The sequence below is a fragment of the Papaver somniferum genome, chromosome 1 (genome assembly GCF_003573695.1).
Source record: "Papaver somniferum cultivar HN1 chromosome 1, ASM357369v1, whole genome shotgun sequence".
NCBI lineage: Eukaryota > Viridiplantae > Streptophyta > Magnoliopsida > Ranunculales > Papaveraceae > Papaver > Papaver somniferum.
This window is the reverse complement of record NC_039358.1, coordinates 56,324,043-56,348,161: the sequence shown is the minus strand read 5'-3', so window position 1 is coordinate 56,348,161 and position 24,119 is coordinate 56,324,043. Positions and strand designations below refer to the sequence as shown.

At 37.9% G+C, this 24,119-nt stretch overlaps 2 protein-coding genes and 1 non-coding gene across 6 annotated transcripts; 2 read left to right on the top strand and 1 right to left on the bottom strand.

Annotated features, from left to right (window-relative positions):
- The first annotated feature begins 15,452 nt into the window (after positions 1 to 15,452).
- TRNAE-CUC lies at positions 15,453 to 15,525 on the top strand. The gene has a single exon. It is a non-coding gene; the product is annotated as a tRNA-Glu (tRNA).
- Positions 15,526 to 16,071: 546 nt separating this feature from the next.
- LOC113329191 lies at positions 16,072 to 17,859 on the top strand. The gene is made up of 3 exons (XM_026576159.1): positions 16,072 to 16,452; positions 17,445 to 17,509; positions 17,624 to 17,859. The coding sequence occupies exons 1-3, from the start codon at positions 16,356 to 16,358 to the stop codon at positions 17,834 to 17,836; spliced, it is 375 nt and encodes a 124-aa protein (XP_026431944.1). The 5' UTR covers positions 16,072 to 16,355; the 3' UTR covers positions 17,837 to 17,859.
- Positions 17,860 to 18,007: 148 nt separating this feature from the next.
- On the bottom strand, positions 18,008 to 19,638 carry LOC113329168 (2-hydroxy-6-oxononadienedioate/2-hydroxy-6-oxononatrienedioate hydrolase-like). Of its 4 annotated transcripts, none has more exons than XM_026576143.1 (4): positions 18,899 to 19,638; positions 18,654 to 18,743; positions 18,488 to 18,575; positions 18,008 to 18,380 (listed from the first exon to the last, which is right to left on the bottom strand). In XM_026576143.1, exons 1-3 carry the CDS (start codon positions 19,523 to 19,525, stop codon positions 18,504 to 18,506), a joined length of 789 nt encoding a protein of 262 aa, XP_026431928.1. In that variant the 5' UTR covers positions 19,526 to 19,638; the 3' UTR covers positions 18,008 to 18,380; positions 18,488 to 18,503. The 4 variants fall into 4 exon arrangements, with proteins under 4 accessions (XP_026431928.1, XP_026431938.1, XP_026431922.1 ...); XM_026576153.1 differs by having other exon boundaries at positions 18,008 to 18,382; positions 18,510 to 18,575; XM_026576137.1 differs by having other exon boundaries at positions 18,008 to 18,575.
- Between the last annotated feature and the right edge of the window lie 4,481 nt (positions 19,639 to 24,119).

Below are 24,119 nucleotides of genomic sequence, written 5' to 3'. Positions count from 1 at the left end.
AGGAATTAGGTGAGTTTCACCAAACCCTAGTTCTACTGTTTGGGGAAAATTGGGGAAAACCCTAATTGGGTGATTGAGTATAAATTGATGTTGGGGGAAGCATTAGGGAGACAGTTTTTACCTCTCTGGACTAGCCAGTAGAGAATTGAACAAAATTTTATGAACTGAAAATTTCAGTGCTTGTATGTTTGTATGTTGCAATTTGCTTATGTGTTGTAGTCATTTGTTTTGCTGCAATTTATGTTTAACTTATCTCAAATGATGCTACTTGTGCTTGAATTTTTACATATGTTGAATGTGATTGTTTTAAACATGGTTAGCATGAGCTAATCATTTTCAGGCCAAGGCTCAGTGAAGCCTTGTGCACTGTCAAGTGTGATTGAGCTAGGATAGTTCTTCCCTGCTGTGTTTTGATTGTGTAATTGAGAGAGGCCAATGCTCATAGAGCCTGTGATTGGCTGTACTGTCAAAAGACAGCCAATGCTAGGGGTAGACTAGTGAGCAAGTTGGTGTTCTTTCATTTCTAGTGTATGCTTAGGATTGAACATAACCTAGACCATGTCACTTGATTAGGACACAAGGTGGATCATATGCTTGGCTTACCCACCACTTCTCTTTCAGTCAATTATAACTTCTGTCCTGTGTGTTTGCTTCCTAATCAGTTTTATTCTTCAGTTAATTTTCTTGCTTCTTCATTTTCTTGCACTTTGTAGCTACTGTGCACTGAAGTCAGTGCACTGAACTCACCCTGCCCTTGGCTTCCAAGCCTTGGTTATTTGCTGCTTCTTTTAACTGTTTCTTTGCTGCTTTACTTTCCAAGCCTTGGTTCATACCATTTACATGTTTTGCTCACTGCCATAGTGCATTGCCACTCTTATTATCCTAGGAAAACTTCTTATATGCTCCTCTCCCTGTGGACAAACCCCTACTCACCCTTTTATTACAAATCTTGGCCTTGTATACTTGCAAGTGTTTTGTGTGCATCTTAGAATCCACAACAAGTTTTTGGCGCCGCTGCCGGGGAGCTGGCTGCCATATTTTTTGAAGTTTTCAGAGTCTGCTGCTGTTGTTGGCCCTGCCAAGTTGCTGCTGTTGCTGTTGCTTGCTGCCAACTGAAGCTGCCTAGCTGCTGCTGCAACTGCAAGTGTTGCTCTGCTGCTGCCAACTGCTGAGCTGCTGCCAAGCTTGCTGCTGCTGCTGCTGCTCTGCTGGTGCTGTTGCTGCCAAGCTGTTGCTGTTGCCAAGTTGCTGCCAACTGCTGCCAACTGCTGCTGCTGCTGGGCTTGCAACCTCTGAACTGGGCTTGAACCAACTGAGCTGGGCTCAGTAACCTCAACTTCTTCTTCTGGGCTTGCAACTTCACTGGGCTCCGTTGCTGCTGCTGCTGGGCTCTGCTACACTGCTGCTGCTGGGCTTGGACGTGAGCTGCTAGGACGATCCTAAAGCCCAACTGGGCTTGCAACTAAAAGGGGACTAAAAGCCTATTTTTGGGCTTCCCTCCAAAAACAAGTAAGCCTAACCCATGAGTTAACCCACTTGGGCCTCATTTAAATTCAAATTTGGGCTTGTAATAATTTATTTAATTATTTATTTTGGGATTGTAATAATTTTTATTTTCTTTTTTTTTTTTTTATATTGGGATTGTAATAATTTTTTATTTTCTTTTTGTTTTTCTTTATTTTTCTTTTATTTTTCTTTTTTCTTTTATGGGCTTGTTTTAATTATTATTATTGTTTTTATTTTCTTTTATGAGTTGTGATAATTTATGCTAGGTTTAGTTCAAAAATTTTTTTCAAAGCCCAAAATTTTTAAACCAAAAAACAAAATCCCTTCTTTAAACCAAAACCCATTCAAAAACCAAATCTTCATAACCCTTGGGCCAAATTGTTTCCGATTGCTCTGTCTGACCAACATGTTAGTTAAGGTACCTACTAGGACATGATTGTGACCTACAGAGACCAGACAAACAGACTTGTTAGAATTAACCCAGACGAACCTATCGAAATTCTAAGTTCTGAGGGAGACAGTCCAGATCAACCAGAAACAATGGGAGAACCACGTACCCTCAAGGATTATATGTACCCAACTAGAGCCAGTCAACCGTCCTGTATTTTGCTGCCCGAGGCTAATGGCCATTATGAGCTGAAATCTAGCACAATACAGATGCTTCCTATTTTTAGAGGTGTTGAGAATGAAAACCCTTACCACCACGTGAGAGAATTCGAGGAAATTTGTGGAACTCTGCGTTTCACTCAAATGACCGACGAAACCCTGAAGTTAAGGCTTTTTCCTTTTTCCCTGAAAGATAAGGCAAAGGCCTGGCTCTATGCTTTACAGCCTCAATCCATCATGACATGGGATGACCTCATAAAGGAGTTTTTCAAAAAGTTTTTCCCGAACCACAAGACTGCGACAATTCGTCAAAGTCTGAATAGCTTTGTGCAATTAGAAGGTGAGACCTTAGCTAGATACCTGGAGAGATTCAATGAATTATTGCTCCAATGTCCCCATCATGGTTTTGAAAAATGGAGACTTGTGCAAATTTTGTATGAAGGTCTAGATGTGTCCACCCGAACAACGGTTGAGTCGATGTGTAATGGTCTATTCGTAGAAAAACTGCTGACGCGTCTTGGGACTTCTTAATTGAAGTAGCTGAAAAGACGCAACAGTGGGAATCCATCCGTGAAACCAGAAAGACTACATCCGAAGCAAAGGCTTTTAGGATTGAAGCGGATTTTGAGGGTAGAGCAAACATGGCATCAATAGTTAGGAGATTAGAAGAGTTAGAACTACATAAAAATTCAAAACCTTCCACCACTACTCTCCGAGAACATGTCGCTTCATCTGTTTGTGCTGCTTGTAACGACCCCAACCATCAATTCCAAAATTGTCCAGATTTGCTTGCAGTCCAGGAGTCTAGGCTTGAACAGGCACATGCCATGTTTCAGAAACCAGAGCATAACCCTTATTCACAGACCTACAATCCAGGATGGAGAAACCACCCTAACTTTTCATGGTCAAAAGGGCCCACTCAAGGAGGACCATCTCAACCCAATCAGAGCTATCAAAACAATCAGGGATATCAGAACAATCAAGGTTATCAACACCCGAGAAACCCTCAACAACAATCAAACTCTCAACAACAATCATATCCTCAACACAATACGACAAGAGATTATCCACCTTAGAGGAAATGTTCCAGAGTTTGATGCAAAGTCAGAAAAATCTAGATCAAAAGATGGATCAAATATGTGAGAGAGAAAAGGGTAAACTTCCGAGCCAACCCCAACAAAATCCAAAGAGGATATTTCAAACAGGCACAACATCCTGCACTGAAACCTCACCTGATCAAATCCATGCCATTACCACCCTCCGAAGTGGTAAAGTCATCGAGAACAACGTAGGCGAACCTAATGAGTCTGATACAAATTCCACGTTGTCTCCACAACCCCAGAAAACCAAAGAATCTGAGCAAGTTGGAAAATCTGACAATTCTACTGCTGTGAATGTCCCTTTGCCAACTCATCTTCCTGTTGCTCCATTTCCTCAAAGATGATCTATCAACAGAAAAGTACCCATTACAATGAGATGTTAGATCTGTTCAAGAGAGTCAACATCAACATTCCTTTTCTTGAAGCAATCAAGCAAATCCCTGCTTATGCCAAATTCCTCAAAGACTTGTGTACTCAAAAGCGCAAGCTCAATGTGCAAAAACGTGCTTTCTTAGCTGAGCAGGTGAGTTCCATCATTCTGAACAAAACTCCACCCAAGTTTAGGGATCCAGGATGTCCAACAATTTCTTGCACTATAGGAGAACACACGGTCAATAAAGCGTTATTAGACCTAGGTGCAAGTGTTAACCTACTGCCATATTCTGTTTATGAGCAGTTAGGTCTTGGGGAGTTGAAACCAACATCTATCACTCTACAACTGGCAGACCGATCTGTCAAGATTCCTCGTGGAGTGGTGGAAGATGTTTTGATCAAGGTTGACAAATTCTATTTTCCCGTAGACTTCATTGTCTTAGACACTCAACCTGTACAAAACCCAGACTGTCACATTCCTGTCATCTTAGGACGTCCTTTCTTGGCTACGTCCAACGCGATCATCAACTGTCGGAATGGAGTGTTAAAACTGTCTTTTGGTAACATGACGGTAGAATTGAATGTGTTCGATATTAGTCAACAACCTGTGAATCTTGATGATGATGATGTGCATGAAGTTAATATGATTGAAGGATTAATGCAAGATTCGTTGACTAACATTCTATCCGTTGACCCCTTTCAAGCATGTATGGAGAACTTTAACCCTGATTTCTATGATGATGCATACTGTAGTGACGTCCTATCTCTGCTCGAATCTGTACCTCAAATGGACGTCACTGAAAGGAAATATGAAGTGGAACAACCCCTATTCTCTGATTCCAAGCTTATTCCATCCATTGTTGAGCCACCCAAGCTTGAATTGAAACATTGCCTAGTACGTTGAAGTACGCATTCCTAGGTTCTTCTGATACTTTACCTGTCATTATTTCATCATGTTTAGACACGGAACAGGAAAGTAAGCTTTTAGAAGTACTTAAGGAACACAAAGAGGCCTTAGGATGGACCATCTCAGATCTCAAAGGAATTAGTCCCACCATTTGCATGCACCACATTAACCTTGAAGAGAATGCCAAACCATCGAGGGAAATGCAAAGGAGACTTAATCCTAACATGAGAGATGTAGTCAAAGGAGAGATCCTGAAACTACTTGATGCGGGTATCATATACCCAATTCCCGATAGCAAATGGGTTAGTCCCATTCAAGTTGTGCCTAAGAAGTCAGGCATTACTGTTGTTCAGAACGACAAGAATGAATTAGTCCCTACTCGTACAATCACAGGATGGCGAGTATGCATCGACTACAGGAAGTTGAACACAGTAACAAGGAAGGATCACTTCCCGCTCCCTTTCATTGACCAAATGCTAGAACGTGTGTCTGGACACAGTCACTACTGTTTTCTAGATGGCTTTTCCGGTTATAACCCCATTTTGATTGTGGAGATTTTTGATGTTTGGGGGATAGACTTCATGGGTCCATTTCCCATGTCTGACAGCAAGTTGTACATCCTAGTCGCAGTTGATTACGTTTCTAAGTGGGTAGAAGCCATAGCAACCAGAACAAATGACCACAAGGTGGTACTTTCATTTCTAAAGGAGAACATATTTTCACGTTTTGGTACCCCTAGAGCTATCATCAGTGACGGCGGTTCACATTTTCGTAACAAGTACTTTGAGTCTTTAGTACGCAAGTATGGCATAACTCACAAGGTTGCTACTCCGTACCACCCTCAGACTAGTGGACAAGTGGAAGTGTCTAATAGGGAAATTAAGCACATTCTGGAGAAGACGGTCAACCCGTCCAGGAAAGATTGGTCATTGAGATTGAATGATGCTTTGTGGGCCTATAGAACAGCTTATAAGACACCAATTGGCATGTCCCCCTATCGTCTAGTGTATGGAAAGCCGTGCCATCTACCTGTGGAATTAGAACATCGTGCCTACTGGGCAATCAAAGAGCTGAACTTCTCTCTGGACGAAGCTGGAATTCAAGGAAACTTCAACTCAACGAGTTGGAAGATTGAGAAATGAGGCTTATGACAGTGCCAAGCTGTACAAGCAGAAGATGAAGATATTTCATGACAAGCGTATTCTACGCAAATCCTTCACTCCTGGTCAGAAAGTCTTGCTGTATGACTCCCGATTACATCTTTTTCCAGGAAAACTGCGTTCCAGATGGAAGGGTCCGTACCTAGTACGCACAGTTTTTCCTCATGGAGCTGTAGAGCTGGAGGATGTCTCCAACAAGAACGTTTTCAAAGTCAACGGGCAGAGATTAAAGCCATTCCTTGAGCCATTTCCACCCGACATTGAAACAACCGACCTGGAGGACCCAGTCTATGTGGACTAAACTGGTCCACTCTTTCCCTAAATAACCAAACAGTTTTCCAAATGTTTCCCTAAAAACCAAAATTTTTCGTTTTCCCATCAAAACCAAATGTATCCCAACAAAACCAAATTTTTTCCAAAAAGTCCAATCCCATTAAAAACCAAATTTTCTTGTAGATAATGTGTTAGTTAAATTTCCTTTTGTGTATATTTTGTGCTCATCCATTGTGACTGCTAATATGATGGATTTTTGCCTTGAATAACGGAGTTTTAATCGAGCTACCACCGTACAATCGGGTATTCTCTCTCCTTTTACTCTACTCAGCATGTTCCTCTTCATATATTGTTTTATAATTCTTTCCATATTTTGAAACATTGAGGACAATGTTTAGTTTAGGTTTGGGGGTATAGAGTAGATACCATGATAATTTGCTATAATTAAAACGAACTCCTTCTTCTTTTGAAAAAATTGAAAAATTCCAAAAAAAAAAAAAAAAAAAAAAAAAAAAAAAAATCATAAAAATGGAGCTCATTTACCTTGAAATGTTGACTCTTGTGCAAATATGTATTTTTATTAGGAGTCTTAGTCTAGATATTTAGGCACCCTGATTCTAGCACAATTCACATAGTGATAAGAAATTTGCACGCGCACGATCTACCAATACATGTATGGCCTCGATCTTCAAGGTGTTGATAGGAAGTTACGATTGCCAATCACTTTAGAATACTGAACGAAACTTGACTAGCTTGTTCTTGGTTGGCTGGGATAGAAGTTGGAGGATACGTTAAGAAAAGCAACCATAGAATTTGACCGGATGCATTCGATAAAGGCCACCTCTTGCTAAGAGTCATGAATTATGTTTTTCTTTTTGTTCATGTATCAAAAGTGTCACTATGTTGTAAAGATCAAAATTCTTAAAAAAAAAAAAAAAAAAAAAAAAAAAAAAAAAAAGAAAAAAATCAGAAAAAAAAAAAAAAAAAAAAAAAATCAAGTAATATTCCATGTTTTGTCATGTTAAAGACAATAGTTCTCTCTGTTCCAAAAATAAAAGAGAGTATCAATGTAAATAAGAGTCATGTAAAGAGTTATCTTTTTGTTGTAAATAGTCTTGTAATAAGCAAGGAGGGTGCAGCCATGATGTACAACGCGTGTAAATGAAATATCACCAACTCATGAACATTCACAATTCTCGTAAAGTCCGGACAGCTAGCTGGCTTAGAATTCGGTTCTTAGCCTAAAAACTATCTCTTGGTGGTTAGTAGTCATAACTTCAGTCTTTCTTTAACATGTGTAGATACACTTTACACTCTTATCACATGTCTTTATTTGTTATCAGTGCTAGGATTGTGCCTTGATAGCTAGATTGACATCTCCATTTTGCTGTGAGCTTAAACTGTTTTGCACATGTCACATTTGATGGAATCTGAGCTTATATTTTGACCTAGAACTTTGTAGGTACGTTCTAAGCAAACCTTCACGAGACTTCAACTCGTCCACTAGGGACACTTAGTGGTTTAAAAGGCTTAGTGCATACGCTAAATGCATTCGAGAGACCAGCGACAGTGGTATAGTTAGGATTTCCTTAGTTTTGTTTTACTTGAGGACAAGTAAAATTCAGGTTTGGGGGTATTTGATGAGTGCCAAATATTGTATATATTTATCCCTTTTTGTTGGCATTTTAACTCTTCTTGTGCATTAATTCTACATTTTATCCCATATTCTGTATTTTCATTGTTTTCAAGAATAAATATTTTTATTAATTAATTTTGTATTTTTAGGTAATAAATAAAGTTCGGATGAGTCGCGGAGCGAAAAGAGCAGAAAAGTAGTGAAAAGCCGGGAGAAATTACGCAAGGAAGCCGCGAAGAATGGTGCGCACAACCTCATTTTCTACACACAAAAGCGCCTCCGTTCTCAGCCGTCAGATCAGTTCCCAGAAGCATCCGATGGTCGCTCCTTCATAGAGCATCAAAATCTGAAGTCTCTGCCAAGCACCACAGCGCTGAAATTCCAAGCCTTCAGATTAGATGGTTGTTGAATCCAACGGTCGCTCCCTTGCTGTTCATCAACGTTTGATATCTACGCCTTACACTACAACACCTAACTCCATCTGGCGTCGTTGATTTTGTTGTATTATATAATCCAGCGGTCGCTACAAGCTTCACTTCATCTCACCGTCCGATTGATCTTTCATCTCCCTATCCCACGGCTCAGCGTCGCAGATCATCAAACTCGATACACTCGCCTCACACCCTAGCGACCGAGCACCTACACCTCAAACAAACGCACCCTTCCCTTTCTCCTTCGAACCATCTCCTCCATCACCCCCTCTGCAGAACCGCCATGCCCCGTACCACCACCATGTCCGTCTCCATCACCACCACCTCACCCCAAATCACTCCACTATTTTCTCCCCAAATCACTCTACCTATACCCATCATCACTATCACGTTTTACATCAACTAATCTCCTCAATTTCTCATCTCTGCCGACTGAAACCCTAGGTGAGAAATTGAAGATATAAGTTGATGTTAGAGCAGCAATTGGAGCGGGAGATGACTCAGGAAGAGAAATAGAAGGATGGGTCGACGTGATGGAGCTGTTATTTCAAGGAATTAGGTGAGTTTCACCAAACCCTAGTTCTACTGTTTTGGGGAAAATTGGGGAAAACCCTAATTGGGTGATTGAGTATAAATTGATGTTGGGGGAAGCATTAGGGAGACATTTTTTACCTCTCTGGACTAGCCAGTAGAGAATTGAACAAAATTTTATGAACTGAAAATTTCAGTGCTTGTATGTTTGTATGTTGCAATTTGCTTATGTGTTGTAGTCATTTGTTTTGCTGCAATTTATGTTTAACTTATCTCAAATGATGCTACTTGTGCTTGAATTTTTACATATGTTGAATGTGATTGTTTTAAACATGGTTAGCATGAGCTAATCATTTTCAGGCCAAGGCTCAGTGAAGCCTTGTGCACTGTCAAGTGTGATTGAGCTAGGATAGTTCTTCCCTGCTGTGTTTTGATTGTGTAATTGAGAGAGGCCAATGCTCATAGAGCCTGTGATTGGCTGTACTGTCAAAAGACAGCCAATGCTAGGGGTAGACTAGTGAGCAAGTTGGTGTTCTTTCATTTCTAGTGTATGCTTAGGATTGAACATAACCTAGACCATGTCACTTGATTAGGACACAAGGTGGATCATATGCTTTGGCTTACCCACCACTTCTCTTTCAGTCAATTATAACTTCTGTCCTGTGTGTTTGCTTCCTAATCAGTTATTTTCTTCAGTTAATTTTCTTGCTTCTTCATTTTCTTGCACTTTGTAGCTACTGTGCACTGAAGTCAGTGCACTGAACTCACCCTGCCCTTGGCTTCCAAGCCTTGGTTATTTGCTGCTTCTTTTAACTGTTTCTTTGCTGCTTTACTTTCCAAGCCTTGGTTCATACCATTTACATGTTTTGCTCACTGCCATAGTGCATTGCCACTCTTATTAGCCTAGGAAAACTTCTTATATGCTCCTCTCCCTGTGGACAAACCCCTACTCACCCTTTTATTACAAATCTTGGCCTTGTATACTTGCAAGTGTTTTGTGTGCATCTTTAGACCCACACCAGTATCCTTTTCCTGAGTCATGCAAAAGGTACCCCCTTATATGACGTACTTTAGGTCTTACATTTGCCTCTTGCGAAATTGTATTCGTGATCTAGGGTGTACGCCATAAAGGTTCGCCTCTTTCTCTTTTGTCATTTTTCTCTGATTACTTTCTGTAAAATTCATTATCTCTGCGAGAGTCTCGCAAATCATCATATTGTATCTGAATTTCGCAATCTCAATTTTGCCATTCAATCAAATGTATTTTTGAGAATTTTGCTTATTGCGAGAGTATCGCAACAACTTAATCATTCATACATTTCTTGTTTTTATTACCTTTGTCATCCTCTGCTTCTTTATTATTTTCTGCTATTGCTTCCTTAGTAGTGGTATGTTTATTATTTTTATTCAGAGCTAGCATTAGTTTCGCAACATCTCTTCTCCTTTCCTTTCGATTGTATCCACCATCAACCTCTCACTTCTTTGTGTATCTTTGATTTTGTGTCGCCAGTTTTCCTTCTTGTTTGCTCTTCCTTCGCAAGATTCTATCTCAGTTTCGTAACACCTCTTTCCTTCAACCCAATCTCCCTTTATGATTACTACACCACTGGGGTGAGGGAATTTGATGCACTGATGGAAAGTTGAAGCTACACCTAGAATCCCATGTAGCCAAGGTCGACCAACTAACGCATTGTAGGGTGATTCTACATCAACGACACAGAATAAGATTTCAGAAGATATTCCCTTCAATGGAATTCGCATAGTAACCTCCCATTTAGGCTTGTTAGCAGTACCATTAAAACCATATATCTTATATGTTGATGGTATAAGATCATCATCTCTTCCACCCATGGTTTTATAAGTATGATAAAATAAGATGTTCACAGAGCTTCCAGTATCGATTAGAATTTTTATTGATTGCCCATGAATCTTCAGCTTCATCATCCTCATCTTCTTTCGGTTTTGGATTAATTTCTACTTTTACTACCAATGGATTATCATGCACCTCTTCTTCTTCGGTAATTTCTTCTGCGGTAAAAGAAATGATCTGTTTCTGCCATTCCTCTAGTGGAGAGATTTTCGCAATACTCATAATTTCTATTCCATCATTATCTCTTGCGAACACTCTACTCAAAACATTATCATGAAAATCTTCAATTGTCTTATATGAATGTACGATAGAGTGACATAATAGATTTTTTGCTTTTGCACCAACTTCTATGAAGAATGTTTCTTTCTTTTTCATCGTATTCACTTTGTGATGTTCTGGTGGTGGTGGCAGTGGTTGAGATTGTGGATTCCCTACCAGAAAGTCGTTTAGTTTTCCTTGATCTATCATTCTCAAAATAATTCTTTTTACATTTCTGCAATCATTTGTGGTATGTCCATGAAAATGATGATAAGAACAAAACTCATGACTTCTGTGGTCTGGAGGTGGTTCCGTTCCCATGTTCCATGGTGTTGGTATATTCTCCATCAAGATTATAGATTCCCATATCTTCTCCACACTTGCATTTAGAGGTGGCATCTTGATTTCTTCCCATACTACCTTGTGACCTCCTTGTCCTCTATTATAGTTTTGTCTTTGACCTCCATAAGTTTCTTGCGGTTGATCGAGTCTTTGAATCTTGTTATTTCCTCCACGATTGTAGAAATTTATTTCTCTTTCATACTCTTTTTGATCTCGGATTCCCATAGCTACCAGTTTCTGTTGATTGTTACTTGTCACCTTCTATTGTTGTACTTGCGAAGTATTCGTCACTGTGTTTATTAGCTTGGGTAATAAGCTTGCATTCGCTGCTTGTGAGCTGGTGTTCACAACTGGATATGATTCCATTTCATTTTGCCTTTCCTCTAGAGCAATGTATTCTTCTTGAAGTTCTCGCAATTCAGTCATTGTGATCGTATTCTTGACTCTGAAAATTTGGACATACAATAGGTTTGTTGCAAACATAGCATTGATAAATGATAATATAAGATATCTCTCATCTACACGGCCAGCCATTTCGCTACATATAGTTCTCCATCTTTTAGTCAGGTGTTTAAAACTTTCACCAATCCTTTGATTTAATCCAAACACATCTTCTATACCAGTTCGCGAGGAATTATTACTTATATATGCCCCCAAGAATGTAGTCTGCAAATTATTGAAGGAGGTTATTGTGTTCTTTGGTAGACCTTCAAACCATTTTAACGCCTCTCCTGTTAAGCTGGATGCGAAATATTTGCACAATACGGCATCATGATTTTCCCATTGTAACATGCATCTCACATAAACTTTAATGTGTTGAATTGCACAAGTTGTTCCATCAAAAATGCTGGTTAATGCGGGCAAATTGAATTTCGGTGGTATTCCTCCTAATTGTACTTCCCTTGTAAATGGAGTTTTCGCAGCTTCTTCTATTGCTTCATCCAATTGTATTCTACCTACTTTTCCTCTATTGTTTAGCATTCCTCTCATTTCTTCAAATTCTTTCAAGATTTGTTTATTTACACCTGAATCTTGATCCATTGGTCTCTTTAATTTCGCCTCTCTTCTTCTGCGTTCATGTCTATCTTCTCTCGCGAAATTTTGCATTTCTTCTTCATTATCCTCATCTCGTCTTCTTCTGCGATTCTCTTCCTCATCTCTATCTTGAATTCACATATGATGATTCCTTTCATTTTCCCCTCCATGATTTTGTTCATTTCTTATCAATTCAATTCGCTGTCTTTCAGCCATCCTCTTTACTCTATCATACTCCTCATTGAGATTACCGTTATTTCGGTTTTGTGTGTGCCTTCTTTCTCGATTGTCATGATTGTTCTGGCGAATTGTCTCCTGAAGCTCTTGTTCTTCCATTTCCGCTCTCAATCTTTCACGTTCACAGATTAAACGTGCTTGTTCAGCATAATGTCTTTCAATTTCTTCTTCAATTGTCTGTTGATTTATTTAAGTTTCTCTCACATGTAGAATTCTTCTTCCTTCCTCTCGATTTCCTTCGCCATCTTGGTCATTTCGTCCCTGATGTTGTCTGTTCTCTTGATTTCCACCATTTTGCCCATCATTAAAAGTTTCATTTTGTGGAACGTAACGATCATCAGCTCTTTCTCTATTTTCGCGATATTCTTCATTAGGATTTGATATTTCTTCTTGAATATTGTTTCCAGCATTGATTGTGGGTGAGTTTCGCCTTATTTCTCTTCTAGTCGATCTTGAATATGATTTTGTAATACTTCTCGATCTTCTATTCTGTAGTCTTATATTCTCCATCCTTAATTCGTGATTTTTCCTTGTTAAATTTGCACGTTCTTCTGCCTCAGCTCTTCTTTCTTCATGTATTCTTCGTCTCAACGTTTCTAATGCTCCAATTTCCTCATCTCCATGAATTATTCCTTCATCTGCTTCTTGATTTCTCTCTTCCTGTCTATAATTTCTGTTTTGTTGCTCTTCTTCTACTTCTTCTGCCGAATTTGATTCCCTATCATAATCTGTATTCCTCTCTTGAACTAGTGTTTGTTGAATTGGTGGTTGAATTTGATTTTCTCTATTACTTTTCATTCTAGTAGATTCTCCCATTTCACTTCTTTCTCTTCCAGCAATTCTTTTGCTTCTTCTAACAGTAGTCGGTTGTTCGGATGTATTTCTTCTTCTAGCCATTTCTTCAATGTTAACAATATTGCAAGAAATTATGGAAAATTCTTAATCAATCACTCTAAATTTTCACAAATCTCAATATCAATCTTCAGCTTTTTCTAGAATAATCTTCAACACCTCCCTGTTTCTAGCGCCATTATGTAGTTGCAAGAAATCCTACACTACACCCCTCATATGATTTCATTATTAATCAACTCATTTTTAGGTTTACACTCTTAATTTTATTGATCAGTCTTTGAATGTTCTTACAAGAAAAGATAAAGAAATCAAGAATGATCTCTGCTCTAGACTTTCTCTCTCCTATTTACTTGTTTCTTACTCAAAAAAGATCTCTCTCTCTCTCTTTACAACTCGAACGACTATTTATAAGGAAATACATAGTGGATGACAGCTAATGTGTCCTTTATTTTCGGGTATGGTCTGCGACATTCTCGCAACCTTACAAATGTTAACATCGCAAATTCTCTAATTTTCGCAGGACTATCATATCTTTCTCGTGATCTTAACTGACGTCATTTATTTTATCATTTCTGAAATTGTTCTGCGACGCTGTTGTGATGTGTCATTGATAATTTTGCTGAAAGATTGTCATTGTGAGATTCTGATCCTACAAGCAACGGAGAGTTAGACCACTGTTGTCCGATCATGGGATTAAGAAAATTTGCAGAAGAAATGTTAGGTCGTGACAACTACCACCATAGGTCGTGACAACTACCACCATGACAGATGAGTACCTAAACGGTAAAAACATCCTAAACATGGATACTAGAATAAAAAAAGCGGGAGATTCCTGTATTTAAAAAGGGATTTAGAAGGAGTAAAAACATTCAAGAGCACAACAGATGGAAAATAGTCAATGAGTCACCCTCACCAAACCAAATAGTTATCCTGATGGTTTCACTATGGTCAAACATCTCAATATCATAAAGGGTAATTGGGATGCTCACCAACTTAATTGCTACTCAAAATGGGAAATTCCCTGTCGATTTCCTGTATAAGACAAAAATGGATCAGAGGTACAACAATGAAACAAATATCTGATTGAGGAAAAATATGGAAACTAGATACCTCTCCAGCTATTACTGTTTTCCCCTGGAAGTGTGTGCATGTGATCGCATCCAAAAATGAAAAAACTACTATCCTTCACTGTATTGCACCTTTGCGTATCACTTGCAATAGTGGGGAGGAAACTATGTCCCACCTCTTCATGGTTTGTCCCTTCGCTAGATCTGTCTGGCAAATTCTCTTTAGGAAAAACCATAAAATCGTTGGGAATAATATAAACTTCACTGATTGGTTGAATTCTTGGTTTGATACTCCTTCTAGCATAAGCTCTAGTAAGGAAACTTATGCAACTACTTATAGGTTCATATAGAAGGCCAGATGTGATCACATTTTTAGGAAAACTAATATAAATCCTCAACAAATGTTAAAGACATAAAACAATATCTCTATGACTATAACAAAATTCATAATGTTCCTGCACATATTCTTAACAATATGCATTATCTGATGGAGGATACGCTTCAGAAAATTATGCATGTGCAGAGTAATATTAGAGGGTTCTTTGGGGTTACCATTAAGATATATACTACAAAAAACCTAGAGACCCTGCTTTATTACACTGCTCTAATTGCTGCGGATTTTCTAGGAAATACTTTTGGAGAAGACGGAAATCTAGATAATATGGAATAAATGAATCAACGGAGGAGCACACCTAGCGTTTAAATGGGCCAAAAAAATGCAACACACAAACGTATAAAAAGAATTTGAAGATATGCCTACTATTGTGAGGTTCAACTTGCTCTACAAAAAGACAATTCAAGGAAGATTCAAGATTTTCTCTAGCTCTCATGATAGTTACCAAGGAAACTATGAAAACACCTCTCCTCGTACCTTTTTTGCATTGTTAAATTTTAATGACATTCATCGTGTCCAGAATTTTCATGCTTTTAATCTTGCTATGATTAGTAAAAACTATATCCATGTTAGTAGGTACAACTATGTTTTTTGGTCTGTGTTTCTGGAATTATGATTTTTGATTTTTAGTAAAAAAAAACAAAAAAAGTGATCAAGGCATTGGCACATAAGCCAGATGCATCATGCACCTGGACTTCGTCTAATTATATCCATTGTTCTGTTTTAAGCATACTTGCTCTTGATGTAAGTGAATTAGTCGTTTGAGCCGAATGATAAAAATAAAAAACTTAAGCGGAGGAGACGGCACGCTTTTTCAAAGATAACACTTAAGATAAAAAGGTTTAAAAACGTTATTTCAAGATCTTTAACAACAATCCGTTGTAGTCTAGGTGGTCAGGATACTCGGCTCTCACCCGAGAGACCCGGGTTCAAGTCCCGGCAACGGAATTCTTTTTTTTTTTCTTTTTCGGGGATGAACTGGGCTTTCTAGCAACTGCGCTAGCATTTTTTTTCTTTTTTTTTGCTCAAATGTATGAGCAACGAGCCATAGCCCATGCATAGTTTCGTCACTATCAACTGATTACTAACGTGCCATCATCTCAATGCAACAATCCCACATTCAAAGATTTCGCTGCACTAGTTTAATCAATATATAGTTGTATACACTACCAGTGTGTCTCAGTGTTCAACATCATGAAATTGAGTCTTGAAAACAGGACAAAAGAAAAAGGTTGTGGCAACCGAGACAACTCATAGACGTGGCTATCTGCCTTCAAGTTTATTTATTTTTTTGAATCAGTAGGCTCTTTTTTCCACCACACCCAGCATTCAATTCCCTCTTCTGTTACATTCTCCGATGCCATTAATGAGTTATAATTAATAAAGAAGAAACCCAAACCAGATAAGATGATCATGACAAGATAATGGCAATAGTCTTCTTCTAGTCTCCTTCATTCTTCTTCAACTTTTCTTTAAAAAACTCAGACATAAGTCGTTAAGAAACAGAAGATACGCTTGTTTTTATTATCTTATTCTTGCTTCTTCACGGATTTTCTGGCCGACTTTTTGAAGTTTTCTAGTGACGCAGTGGAAGAAGACTTAGTTTGGTTTGGTTGTTTATTGAACTGGTTTTTCATGGGTTGAATGACTACTTTAAAATGGGGGCTTGATGATGATGCTGGGATACATTTATTAGACATATTTCCTTACTCTAGCTGTTCTTCTTTAAATTACTTACTCAGCTTGGGACCTTGGGTTTGATTTAGACTACTAGTTATATGAGGATGATGAAAAGGGTTTCTTGGCTTAGATGGATTCTGTTCATGTTCATTGCAATCACTAACATCAGTAGTGGTCACTGCTTATCATTTCCTGGTATGTTTTATTCTACTCCCTTGCTTCTTAGATTCAATTTCTAGTTTGTCTTTGTATGCAGAATTTATTTGCTTTTTGCTAATCCACAATGGCATTTGTGCCCTGTTTATCTCACATTTAGCCACAGAAATGCTGATTAAACACCCCATTAGCTCACTTTGCCATATTACCCTGCATGATTTAGAATTCCCATCCCTCCATTAATTCATTTCCAGAGAATTGGTTACTAGGAAGCCGGTCAAACTAGCCCTTCATTTGAGCTTGTGAAATATATAGTTACCAATTTGGAGATTGAATCGGTTTGATTAGTGTGGCTGCGTTGCATTATTTGGTATATGGCATGTGAGAAATTGAGAATGGGTCTCCATTGGAAGGGGGGTTTCTGTTAGTCTTTTGAACCAATCCCTTACACATTGACATTGTAGAATGGGTTGCACTATTTGGGATATGGCATGTGAGAAATCGAGAATGGGTCCCCATAGGAAGGCGGGTTTCTGTTAGTCATTTGAACCACCCTCTCCGATCCCTTACACATTCTAGTCTAAGTTCTAACTCGTCACTAAGCTAATCATTTTTTATGGAACCTAGTTCTGAAGCAGGGACTTGATTCTAATGCTTGGTAAAATGTGGTCTCAGTTAAGCCATTTTTGACTGACTTGAGTGAGATAACACCTCCAGGAATGGGATTCCTTTTAGGCCTTCACCGTTACCTGCCTTATTTAAGGATAGACTAGTGCTTTTGGATTCTTGCATGCCAAACAAATGTGCTGTTAAGGTTTAATCTGTGTTCATATTGGTACTTCACTCTTAACACGCCGGTTTGAGTTGATTGTTTATGCTAATATCTGATTGAAAATCTGAAACTGATTTAGAGCTTTTCAGGTTCCTAATAGCCTCAAGCACTGATTTCTCATAGCCGTGTGAATATGACTCTAAACAGTAAAAGACTAATTTCTTAAATTTGATTGTGTCTCACCACAACTTCTGTGCAGGAATTGTTCTCCTCGGGCACAAGGGCAGCAGCATAGCAATGATGACACATAACAGAAAAGTTCTGGTAAGTAACTGGTCTAATCTTTCCTACTGCAACTTATGCTAGCTGTAACGACCAAAAATCAAAGCAGGCTAACTTGGTTAATCATTCTTGTTTTTTTTTTTCGTTTCTTCGCAGGAGAAGATTTATAGTCCAAGCACCAAGAGCAACAGTGCAACTAGTGAAAATGTAAACCTTGAGGACTACTCTCCTATTGATCCTGTACCGACTTCGAAAGCCGCCATAAAATCAGCACCAATTCAGCACGGCGCTCCTCTTATGCCCTACATTCCTAAGCCACCAGTATCCCCAATTCCCCCTAAGAAAGGTGCATCTCCTGCACCAGCTTAAAACTATTTACTACTACAATATGTAACGACGGTCAACATTATACATATCTACGAATTTATGAAATGATAAAGATTTGTAATAACGATGGTCAAGTATAAAGCTTCTTGTATGATACTAGTAAATGATGCAATTGCCTCGGAAACTACTACTTTTTTTTTTGAATTCGCAAGGTTTAAATTTTATTTAAATGCTACAAGAGCACAAAAGGAGAAACAGATGGAGAAGAAGGGAGCATAAACTAGTACTTGAAACTGTTTGTAATCGATCAATTCGCGTAAAAGAAACCGACACTGAATACAAAATACAGAACTTTCATCAACTAACATATCATTGATAAGCTGGTTGTTGCTGCTGCAGAATAGTAGTTGATGAGGTAGACAGAGAATATAGATCTGTAACTTATTGCTGCTTCCGGTCTTCTGCAACTGCGTGCAGAGATGCAAGAAATTCTTTAAGACATTTGTTGAAGACGCATGGTCGTTCGAGATGAACCAGGTGACCTGCTTTCTGTATACCTTGTAAAGTTGTTTTATCACCCAGTTGCCTATAATAGGAGTTGAATTAGTCTCAGTAAGTGACCATAAGCACCAAAAGCTTAGCTAAATCTTAGTTAGCATCAATTAAGGTCTGTTTAAGCCACAACTGTCTTACAAACGCAAAGATTCACTCAGCATTTCATGTTCAAAGCAAGGTCTAGGTTGAATATTTGATCTTCCTCTCCCCAAAGTAGGTGTATCCTCTGTAAGAAAACAAAATAAAAAACCAATCTATTTTCGGAAATTCAGAGTGTGAATACATTTTCTTTGAAAATATTTACCTGTGTGAAATTCGGAATGGTAATATCTTTGTTGCTGATTACCAAACCTTCAAGAAGTTCTGCTCTTTCCTTCCTATTCGTGAACATAACCTGTGAGATCAACAAAAGAATGAGCTTAAGCACAATTTAGGTGAGGATGAGGCTGCGTGTAAAACCCCGATTTTGCCAAGCTACAACAGAAGTGGTAGGATGATCATGCATTCAGTGTTTCATTTACATAGTTTTTCGAGAATTAGCTAGCGAACCTCTAAGAAGTCACGATGAAGACGATCAGGGAACCAAAGTTTCCTATGCACAGCAACAGAAAGAAGAGCTTTAAGCCCCTTAACAGAATTAGGCAAGAGCAGGTCTGACGAAGACGAAAATCCCAGTCTATTTAAACAGTCATCACCGAGTGAATCAGTCATTGCTAGAACTGACCCCGAAATGACCATAGCTTGAACAAGGTCAGGATATCTCTCAGCCATCTTAAAAGCAACCATTCCACCATAACTAAAACCAACAATAGAACACTTCTCAACACCTAGTTTCCTAAATCCTGTTACTAAACAGTCAGCTTGAAAAGACGGTGATCGATCTGCACTGTCGGTTGTTGAGCCGCCGAAGAATAGGAGGTCAGGAACGTATACTCTGTACTTTTTAGTCAGTGCACCCACTTGAAACTGCCATGTTACAATACCTTCTGCAGCAAAACCATGAATCAAGACCACGATTGGTTTGTTGTTTGGCTTCTTGTTTTCTTTGAGGGTTTCAGATGGAACCCAAAAGTTCATTACTGTGTTTTGCTCAATCTCTACTGTGTGGGGTTTTAAACCAGCTAGCTTCATTAAACCACGCAACAATGGTTTCTGTGCTTCAACTAAGTTAACCATTTCTATCTTTCTCAGTTTGTTTCTTGTAGTTTCTCTTGATCTCTCCCGGAATATATATAACAGTCAGTTTACCGTGGGGATTGCATATGGAACCAGTTACGTTTTATCATGTGGCATACGAAACCAGTTACGTTTTGTCATGTGGCATACGAATTCATGCCTCTTAATCAGTCCTTCATTTTGATTTGATGTGATAACGCAAGACAATGCTCATAGTTTAAACTTGATATTGGTTGGTAAACCATAATCGTCCTAATTCGCACAAAAACTGCTAATTGTCAAATCTGCATAATTAATTTGAGATTGCCAGAAAGGTCAAGAGAGCGGACTTGTTATCAAATCTGAAGTCATTATTAAAATTTGAAGGGCCATTCAGTCCAAAATGTGAGCTTCCCCAGCAACATTTGTTGTGTGAACCGGTATGGAAGCCTTTGACAAGTGATAACAACATTTAACAGAACTGAAACGACCAGAGCTTATGTCACTGGATTAAGTGGGTTTAGGTAGTAGTAGATTACCTGCCAAAATCACCCATAATTAATTGGAGTTATGGTGGACGCGGAAATTCTTTTCTTTTTCTTTTCTCTAACCGTGCCTCGTCTTTGCATCCGGCACAGGAACAGGTTTAAACCATATCACGTGCCTCATCTTTACACCGGCCCGGGGATAGGTGCAAACCAGGAGTTACCAAGAAATTCTTCTCACCACCAAGGCCAAGTAATATGATAGTGCATTTCGCTTTGCGTTATACATTAGGAATCTAAATTTTCGGATAAAAGCAGAGGTTTAATATAACTAAGCAAAAAGACAAAAATCTTACTACCACTATCGTAGAGGTACATATCTGGGCTTACAATGACAAAAACTAAGTTTTCGTTCAAATAGTAAATACGGGTTGTGAAAGTGCTTCATACACTTGGACAACACAACCTCAGAGGATTGACCAACATTTGCTAAAGACTAGACCGAGCGCCCATATTACATTAATGGTTACAACTTTATCCAGAAATCAAAGTAAGCCATCTTACTCGAATTGGCTCGGACCAGACCTCTATTTTATTCAATTCTAATCAGAAGCTTCATAGACCTTTTCGATGCCTCAGATCTTGGTTAGTAAAGCGGATTGAACTTTCAATCCAACAAGCCTTATTAGCTCATGGTTTTCAATAAAATTGGATACATCTCATAATGCAATGTGTTACAACCACCTTTTTTGTAATACTCCTCAATGGTTATTTGGGCCCCACTTTACTACCTCGATGGGCAACCGCCAAGATGACCCACTCTCCCCCTACTCTTTCCTCATCTGCACAGAAATTCTCTCTTGACTACTCACTAAAGCTTCCTCCGAAAACAAAATTTCAGGCATCAAAATTAACACTCAGCATCCCAAATTTCATTTTTTTCTTTTACTAAGGCTGATATGGAGGAGCGCAATACTTGCTGGAAATGTTATCCTCTTTTGGCTCAATTACGGGTCAGTGGAAAAAATCCAAAAATCTGGAGTTTAATTTAGTCTCCTGTGCACCATAAACATTGCAAAATTATCTCTCGTATTTTAAAAATTCCACTATTGACAGAAAATGACAGATATTTGGGCACTCCCCTATGTTTGATAGAAACCGAAATGTAAGTTGTTATTCAATTATTTAGGGTTGGAAATCTAAACTTCTCACCCCAGACAAAATAAACTGTCTTAATCCAATCTATCTTGCAATCTTACTCAAAATGCCAGTTGAAATGCCCGTCTCCGTCAAAATTTATATTGGATCAACTTGATGGAATCCATCGTAACTTCTAACAGAATAAGATCAAGTTACAAAAGAAAAATATATATTTTTACACGAAAGTCTGTATCAGTATTTGTAAATCGAAATTCCAAGGTGGGTTGGGAATCAAAACCCCTCCCTATTTCATATAGTTTTTCTCACTAAATTGGCTAGTCGCTCATCCTTGAACCAAGCCATCACTGGGCTCAACTGTCAAAAGAGAAATATTTCCCAAATTCCCACCTCTTTAAGCAGTTCAAGAAATCAAATCTATTAGTATTGAAAAGGAGAGGGTACCAAGTCCACCACCAGCTTTTTCGTTCGACAATATATATGGAAAAAAACCTAATACAATTGCAAGTAGATCTAATAAAAGATCCTTGAACAATATGTATATAGAGTTTTCTTTTATCTCTTCCACATTCAGTACGTCTAGAAAACAAGGTTTGCGAATCTGATTGTGTAGAAGAGTTCTTGGACGATCTCACAAATTAATATCCAAGATCAATCTAGTCGTATCAAAATCAAGAGGATCTGCCAAGTATGAAACTTGTTAATTATCTTTCAAGATACGAATTTAATAAGAACAAGTTTCTTTATTGATCACAATTAATAAGTACCATGCATAGTAGAAACAACATCGACAAAACAAGAATGTAAGTCAATATAAGGATATGATAGGCTCACAAAAACTTTTTGCTAAGGGTTAAAATTTTGAAGAACAAAGTTACTCTCAGTGAGAAGTTATCTTCCAAAGTATAAGCAACATAATATTTATGACTAAGTTTTAGTCTCACTATATATGCTTAGAGCAACTGCAGTGGTGCGAGTATAACCAAAGATCAAAGACTAAAAAAAACGATCAAATTTGAGTTTAGTCCGTAGTGTGACGTTACGGTAGAAGACTAAATTTGGTGGAGCGTACATTATAAGTTCGCCCGATTGGTGGAGCGTACATTATGAGTTCGCCCGATGGGGCGGAGATATTACATAATCATGTTCATGTAATAAGAAAAAAGAAGAAAAAAAATGGGGCGGATGTATAAAGCACGCCCCACACTAAAGAAAAAAAAATGGGGCGGAGGTATAAAGCACGCCTGGTGCGGGGCGTGAAGTTTATGCACGCCTGGTGTGGGGCGTATATCATACGTTCACCCGACTATATTTGGTTTTGGTCTTGGTCCCAGACCAAATATAGTATGGGATTTGGTCTTGGTCCGGATTTTAATCGATAGTCTGTCCCGATGTGTCTCGTTTTTTGACCAAATATTTGGTTATACTCGCCCACTGTGGTTGCTCTTAGGTTTATTCTTAGTGAATTACTTGTCATTGTATATGCATTTCTAGGTTTATTCTTAGTGAATTACTTGTCACCTTCATTTTTCTAGTTCCTCTAATTTAAATCAAAGTTGGTAAAACATATGATATGGAACCCCCATTATTCTTTCACTCAATCAATAATTTCAAAACAATATCCAACGTCCAAACATTTGTAAAAATTAAATAAACCAATGATCTAAATCTAAAACGTTTTACACAATATAGAGGATGGAAATTCAAACAATTTCATAAAGCCAATATCGCCTAATTCACTACTCAAACGTTCATATTTGGTATCAAGACAAACTACTCGAAGCATCAAACATGTTTTATAAAATTCTCAAACATTTTAATTCCATCCAATATCACTGCAATCTAGCAAGATCTGAGGGTGTAAATTTTTTTTTATGGGTTGGATAAGATTACATACATGTTACTAACAAAATTCACCCAGTTTATAGGAAAATATAACATGCTCATACTAATCACTAACTCATGACTTCATAAAATCATGATAAAGTGTTTCAAACATTCAATATTCAATTCATGTTATCATAAGATTTCAATGTTACGTTCAAACATCTCATCCATAACATATCATTTGTAGTAGCAATGATCAAATTCAACGAATTTCTAATCTCAATCTTGTTAATAATATATTAGACGGAAACTAGATTCTTTCTCATTTCGGAAGTACGAACATCTTTAACAAGATATATCTACCAAAAATATACTATTGAGACTATACCAATACCAAGAATCTTAGAGATGTGAGTATATCTCAACATCACTTTGTTTTAAACGATTCAGTTCAACTATTGAACCATAACCTATCAAAACAAACATGGTGCAAAACACCAATATATACCGATCTCTCACCGTATCCACAATTTAAATTTACTTAGCTTTAAAACTTTTGTTAAAAACATTTGGTATCCTTGCAACGCAGAGTTATAAGACATGGTTTAAAGCAAGCATACCAAATAACTTTATAACTGAAATTGTGTTCGTTTCTTTGGTGAGAGTTGGTATTCACATTTGTTTTGACTAGGTTTCCAATTCTCTCGGTTTTGGTTTCGTATCAAATTCCATCTCATAAGTTTCAAACTTATATGAGTCAATATTGTCATAAACAATAAATCTCACTATCTTGTTTCCATGATATTCATTCTAAGGTTGATCAGTCAATTTATTTTCAATCTAGAATGCAATTATTGATCACTACAATGACTACAAATACATCAAACATACCTCATTTTCTTTGAAGGCTCAATCGGTCGTAACTATTGTCCACTCTTTTTACACCGACAAAGAAATCAGCAAAACCATTTCTCCACACACTGATTAATCTTCGGTATTTGCTCGCAATTTTTATTTCATTGGAAAGTAAAAACTTGCTCAAGTAAATGAAATCTCACCTTTCATAATCATTTACATGTGAGCATTTGAAACCAAAAATAAATAAGGTATGCACCTACATAATTATTTATATTTACAAATCAATT